The sequence below is a fragment of the Theobroma umbraticum genome, unplaced genomic scaffold (assembly GCF_002168275.2).
Source record: "Theobroma umbraticum cultivar Fairchild unplaced genomic scaffold, ASM216827v3 scaffold_50.0, whole genome shotgun sequence".
NCBI classification, from domain to species: Eukaryota; Viridiplantae; Streptophyta; class Magnoliopsida; order Malvales; family Malvaceae; genus Theobroma; species Theobroma umbraticum.
The window spans coordinates 8,678,753-8,685,684 of NW_018397261.1; the positions used below are offsets into that span (position 1 = coordinate 8,678,753).

At 37.4% G+C, this 6,932-nt stretch overlaps 1 protein-coding gene across 1 annotated transcript; it reads right to left on the minus strand.

The window, feature by feature from the left end:
- Nucleotides 1-195: 195 nt before the first annotated feature.
- On the minus strand, nucleotides 196-4,630 carry LOC110418631 (disease resistance protein At4g27190-like). The gene is given in 4 exon segments (XM_021431411.1): nucleotides 196-943; nucleotides 945-2,072; nucleotides 2,074-3,284; nucleotides 4,388-4,630. Coding segments are annotated over 3 exon segments (2,907 nt in total). The 5' UTR covers nucleotides 3,277-3,284; nucleotides 4,388-4,630; the 3' UTR covers nucleotides 196-367.
- Between the last annotated feature and the right edge of the window lie 2,302 nt (nucleotides 4,631-6,932).

Below are 6,932 nucleotides of genomic sequence, written 5' to 3' on the forward strand. Positions count from 1 at the left end.
AATTTTGCCATTTCATTTCCTTTTGCCTTTTGCCCCAAAATATGTCAAAATCAAAGAGGACAAAATTTTGATATGGAGAGAGTCGAGGATTATATCTGGTTGGAATTTACATCAATTTGATAGTTTGGGGGCGAGCTTGCTTATACCTGTACAACTAAGGAAAGCATCAATAGCACCTGTTAAAAACTAAAATCAAACACAAAGTCCAACATGTCCTTGGCTAAAAAAATATGAGGAATCTCCAAATCCAACAGCTGTTAACACTACGAAGCTACAACATCCAGTCAAACTAAAGCAGTTAAAATCTTATGTTGTTCTTAATTGTTGTCATTACAGCAGTGCAAACTAGAATAACCAGAAGAAACATTCACCTGAGGCTGCAGAAGGATTGAAGGTGGTCTCTAACCTCACTGTCTCGCCACTGCAATTCTTCCCACCATATTTGTTCTCCTTCTATTAATTTTAGCTTCGTTGCATTGGTTTTACTGAAAGGTAGTGATTTCACCTCGGGACATCCAAATATCTTAAGCACCTTTAACTGGGGCCATGCCAACGACTCATCCCCAGATATAGTTCTTAATTTCAGCATGCCAACCAGTTCCAAAATCTCTAGACTTGGAAGCTCAATCAACTTTTCTATCTCAGAGCAGCTTTCCATTACCAATTTTTTGAGTTTTGGGAGCTGTTGAATCACCCCATTGGAAAATAGCTTTGTCAACATTGGACAATACTTCACTACAATAGTATGTAGTTTTGACAAGCTTTTTCCTGAAATGGGGCCTTCAAAGATACTATCCAGAAGGAGCAAATTCCTTAAATGTAACTGTTCCAAGATCGGTAGAATGTCTATTTCTCCTTCCCTTTCGGCATCTATAATACTTGTGATTTTATTGCATCGCTCAATCAGGCAACCACGAACATGGTTCAGGCTGGCAACATTCATTGAAGTCTGATAGACATTTGATGTTCTTGTGGCCAATCAATTCCAATGCATCAGTTTTAGGAAGGACATCACGAATTGTGGAATCGTTGTTGCCAGGATAGCAGTATCTCATATATCGATTTACTTTGTACTCAAAACATTCAAGAATTGGAGGATTGCTCTTGTTTTGACAGCCAACAAAAAACCAAAATGAAGTTAATTGTTTGCTATCCCTCCATGATGGATTGCTTTCCATTAACATTCTGAGGATCTCTGGCTGCGGAAAGCATATTCTGAGAGTAGTTAAATTCTCTAAGGAAGCCACCTCCCGTACAATTCTTGCAACATCGAGGCACCAATGGCCATAGGAGGTCACATCAATCATTAGTTCCTCCAATCTTAGAAGTCTTGAAATCACCTTGTAATCAATTTCCATATCGCGAAAGTCTTCTATATTGCTGCATTTATGGTAGGACATCCGCAAGCACCTCAGGTGAACTAATTTTCCGATAAGAGGAGGTATGAAAATTATCTTGCAGCCTCGAATGTCAAGCACCTCAAGAAAACAAAGTTCTGCAACTTGGGGAGGCAATCTTGTTATGCTGGGGCAATCATTTAAGAAAAGAGCCTTAAGCCTAGTCAGTGTTGATACAGATGATGGCAGTGACACTATTCCTGTTCGGTACAAGTCCAAAACTAGAAGTTTCTGCATGTTCTGAAAAAATGATGGTGGGATAGTAGCCAAACTGGGATTTCTTTGAAGCAATAGTGACAAAAGATTGTTGCAGTTTGGGTTTTGTGGCAACTCATGCAGTTTTCCTTCAATCATAAAGATCCTTTTTGCCTCTTGCCAATCTGTAACATTTTGAGGATAAGATGAATGTTCACCTTTTAGAGCAATGAATTTGCAATCAGGCTCTTGTGAGGAAATGTATAAGGCAACTTGTCGGACACTGTTGTTCACTTGAACATAGATCATTCTCTCACCTTTCTCGAGCAATGACACATTGACTAGATGTCCCAATATGTCACGTCCTTCATCACGTGCATCTCGAAATTTCCGCCTGTCATCAATAGTGCCAAGGAGTCCTTCAGCAGCCCAACATTCCACTAAATGATCAACATATATCTTGCTATCAGCTGGATATAAATGCACCATACAGAAAGCATTTCTTTTTCTTCTCATCCTTCAGTTCATGATAACAAAACTTAAGGAATGCATGCATGTTTGTTAAGCCTGGAATCTCAATTTCTGGCCATTTTTCAAGTTCTCTCAATCCATTCCTCCATTCAGAATCACTTTCCTTCAATTTGAATGAACTTGCCACTGTTCTGATTACAAGAGGGAGTCGATCACACTCATCAGCTACCAGCCGAGCAACCGGTTCAACATCAGGGAGATCTATTTTATCAGCTGCTATCTGTTGAAACATCCTCCATGCCTCATCTGAAGACAATCGATCCACTTTGACCAATCTTTCTGTCATTGATGAACAAACATGACGGAATTCAGTAGTCAAGACCACTTTGCTACCGCTACCATTATCTGGGATTCCAATCTGGTGCAAATCAATGGAGTCCATGACCTCATCTAGAAGCAGCAAATACTTCTTATCCTTCATCTCTTCTGATATGATCCTTGCAAGTTCACCAGAGCACATAGCACCTTCCATCTTCAGTTTAAGTCGCTGTGCAATGTTCAGTTGCAGTTTCTCATCATTCCTCTCCCTTGAAACATTTACCCAAATGACTATATCAAACATTTTGGCAACTTCTTCGTGGTTATTCAAGTTCTTCATTATTGTTGTTTTCCCAACTCCCACTGTGCCAAAAATACCGATTCCTTTTAGTTTATCACTTCTTAGCAACTCCAGTATTTCTTGTAATGATCTTTGGAGGGTAGGAAATCCTTCAAGGTCTGGTGCATTCGACTTTAAGATGGCTTCTGGAGGCTTATCTACCAAAAATCCTCCTTGAAAATGTCCCTCTTCCACAAGTCTCTCAACTGTCTGGCAAATATAAGTGGCCTTGCCACTATAATTTGACTGGCGTATCCAATCTGAGGATTGAACACTATCATATTCAGCTCTTAATGTTTCCACTTGTTTAAGAGTCTCTGCAACGCTGCTAAGCCACTTTTTGTAGCATCTGCTGGTTGTTTTTGTTCTATTTTGTTCCACCATCCTCTCATGATCGTCCCTTTTTGCCTGGAGCTTTTCTGCAGCAGTTATCATCATGTCGAAATTATTATCCATGTTGTTCCATGAACTACGCTTCCCCATAATGTAGTCCAAGGCTCCTTTTGCCCCATCTTTTGCAAATTCTTTTAGCAATTCCTTTGCCAATTCAGCCATTATAACTTCTATGCTGCCACATAGCATTGTGACAAAATCAGATGTCTGCTCATATTTATTGGAAGGAAAAAGAATAGAAGAAAGCATGAAAGTATAATAAATTTCTGAAGTGATCAGGCTAAGATTTTGCAGCCAAAAAACTTCTGTTTCTTTTTAGAAAAATTGACTGATTTCTTTATGTAATGGTTCTGTCTATTCTCCTATTTTTGTATCTTTGTAACAGAATTTTTTCCTTTTCTTTTGGATAAATAAAATTTTTTACTTCAAAAAAAAAAAAAAAACAGATACATGCTGAACACCAGCCATTGTTAAACTCCAAATAAGCTGATCATCTCATCATAACTTGCCAATCTATCTTTCTCAATGCACCATTCAATGCTAACTACATTATCTAGAGGAGGGTTCAAAGCTCCATGCATAAACCTGAAATCTTACCAAGAAAACAGAAGTAGAAATGGCTCTCCAGATTCATTCCAACCCTCACAATCCAATTATATTTGTTTCAACATAAGAGAAAAACATATATAAAATTTCATACCTTTTATTTGCTGCCGAATTCAAGTCATGAAAAGAGGTTCATGCAACAATCTGTGGGCCTATACTCTTATGTGTTTTTTGTGTCTTGTTTCTGGTGTGGGTTTGTGCTGGTTGTAAAAGGGTCTGTTATGAACTGGGTCTTTGGGGACCTCTGCTTGTATCTGGGCAGGGGACAAACAGGGTTATTTTTCAGTTTTAAGATCCTAAGTCTACAGGGTGCGGATGCTGTAAGGAAGAAATATCTGTTGTGTTTCTTGGGTTGCTGTGAGCAGACAAGGAGAAGAGGGACTCCCCTCATCTAGAGGGGTGGTTCTTCCCTTGGCTCTTGTTGCAATTAATAAAATTCAATGGGTTTCCTTGAGAGTTTCAAACTAGTTGAACCGAAGAAGAAAAATCTAGCTAAGGTTCAAAGATCAAAACACAATCAATGAAGCAATCAACTTTGATTGAAACGACAAGTACATAAACTACTTGGTCCTGTACTGTCCCGAAGCATTCTCAAAAGCACCCGACAAAGATTTATGTCTCAAACTATATTTTGATGAACTGTATAATCTACTAACAGAAAACTTACATATGTCTACTCGCAGATGATGGACCGTTGACTCAGGAGATGCAAGAGACTTGTTGGCTCTGATCTGGAATGCTCATACACCACTTTGAATCTCATGACTCACTTTTCATGTCTTTGTAAATAGATAGATTATTATTTTTGCTAAATATAGTGCAACAACTTGTTATTTCATCTGTAACAGACAGGAAGTTGCAAACGGGCTTCCTCCTCTAGCTGCATGGAAGATATAAAAAACCAAAAAGAGAAAGGTAGAAAAAAAAGGAAAAAAGCATGTAGAAAGAGGCCCAGTCCATAGTCTATTATTCTTTAAATGTTATCTTGTGATCAATAATTGTATGCCATGAAATTAAAAATAACGCTATTGTCCAAAATGAGGTAGCCATAGCCAATGCCTGGTGCTAAGATGTCAATTGTGGATTGCCTCGGTTAGTGTATTTTCTTTGACAAAAAATAAAGATTTTAAATTCTACAATAATTAAAATATTGGGTAGAAAACCATCAATGATTAAAGTATGGGCAAGTGACAAAGGCATGCGGACAACAGTTTTGGTTTTCGCTAGTTCAAAGAATATATGGACGTTTCTTCAACTTTCTCTTCATTGTTTGACTAAATTCATGGAGCAGGTCTTGGGAAGCAACAAACAATGAGGGACGGTGAGCAGGAGGGCTCTCGCTTCTTCTCACTTGAAGTTTGAAAGCTTTTAACAAGCGTGTCGGAGTGTGGGGAGTCCATGGCAGATTGGCTATGGATGAGATGGGAATTAACCATGGGGGGTTGATGCTCAGCATCTAACAGGTTGGTACCCGAATCCCCTATATATGCAAGCCAGATTGGTCATTTTGTTGGATGAATCATCCTCCCAGGGATTAGATTTTTATATTAACTACTTTTTATGCAAAGAAGTCTAATAAGATTTAATTACACAGGTGGTGCACTTGATTTCCCAAGTTTTACTATATTTGGAAGCTCTCGTCCTCAATTAATTGATTACTAGTGAATCGTTAACCGGCATTAGGGAAGTAAAAACCATCTGCCAAACTCATATCAAGGTATAGCTGGACACAGTAAGAGTACACGTTCAAGTTTAACTGACCCTGGAAATTGTTGAAGTCTGAGCGTTCAACTATAAATTGGCTGCAACAAAATTTTCCTGTTATTTCTTTCATTTTCCAACCCTTACGGATTGTTTTATTTATTTGATAACTGATTCTCTATTCTTAGTGCATATTAGCATATGTTTTTTTTTTTAATAATTAAGAGAAGGGAATTCGAACTCTGTTCTTTAAATACGGAAAGAATATACCAACTAATAAAGTAAATAATCGGGTGCATATTACTATATGCTTTCAGCTTCGAATTCACTAATTTTCTATTCTCAGATACCAATGTCCTTCTGCTTTTTGGCTTGTATTCAATCACACTTGCTGGACGAAACCTTATCTCCCATTATCTAGATTTTATGGTAGAACATCTTAATTCTTTGTTTTCCTTTTTTTTTTTCTCCAATAGAGACATGGAGAGCTGGGAACATAAGAATGTTAAAAATGAACTAAAACAAGGAAGGGAGCTAGCAAGGCAGCTCCAAGCAAATCTCAAAGGGTCATCTTCCAAAGAAGATCCTGAGTTAGTCCAAAAGATCCTATCTTCCTTTGAAAAGGCACTTTCAATACTTAACTGCAGCACCTCCTCCATGGAAGCCAAGCTGCAGCCCATAGCTCACAGCTCGCTTACTTATGATGGAAGTCGCCAGAGTAAGGACTGTGACCATGATTTCAAGGAGCAGGAATTCGAAGTTAAAGATGTCTCCATGAAAAGGTACATGTAGACGTATGGGAAATTACGATGACATAAAATGGGAACCTAAACCAATTTATGCATAATTGTAGTGAAGTAACTGAGTCACAGCCCAAAGGACTTGCAACTGGAATGTCTAAATCCCCGCCTTCTCCTAGTGGAAGCTTCTCATGTATGGAATCTGACCATTCTTTCAAGGAGTTGGAAGTCTTAGATAAGTATGTATATTTATCGGCATATGGTAATTCTGATGATATATAATACGATCAAATTCTCTAAATCCTCTCCTCTTTATGGAAGCTTTCTTATTACGGACTTTGACTATGATTACAAGGAGCAGGAGTTCAAAGTCAACTTCCATATCAATAAAAGGTATTTTCTCTCTCCTTTTTTTATCTAATTTTTTAAATGTCATATAATATTTTTATATTATAAATTTATTTTTCATATATATATAATTTTTTTATTAAAAATATTAAATATTTATCTTACAAATTTTTTAAAATTTAAAATAGGATACTTCAAAATTAAAACTTAATTTGGTTTTAATTTCATGAAAAGAGTACTTAAATGGACATATTGGCAATTTAGGATGATATATAAAAGGGAAAAATAAAGCAATTTATGCTTGAGTGCAGTGGGGCAGCCGAATTAAAGCCAACAGTAATTGCAACCGAATTTGACGATTATTTCAAGGAGCAAGGGCTCGAACTCAATGAAACCTTCAATAAAAGGTATACAATATATATA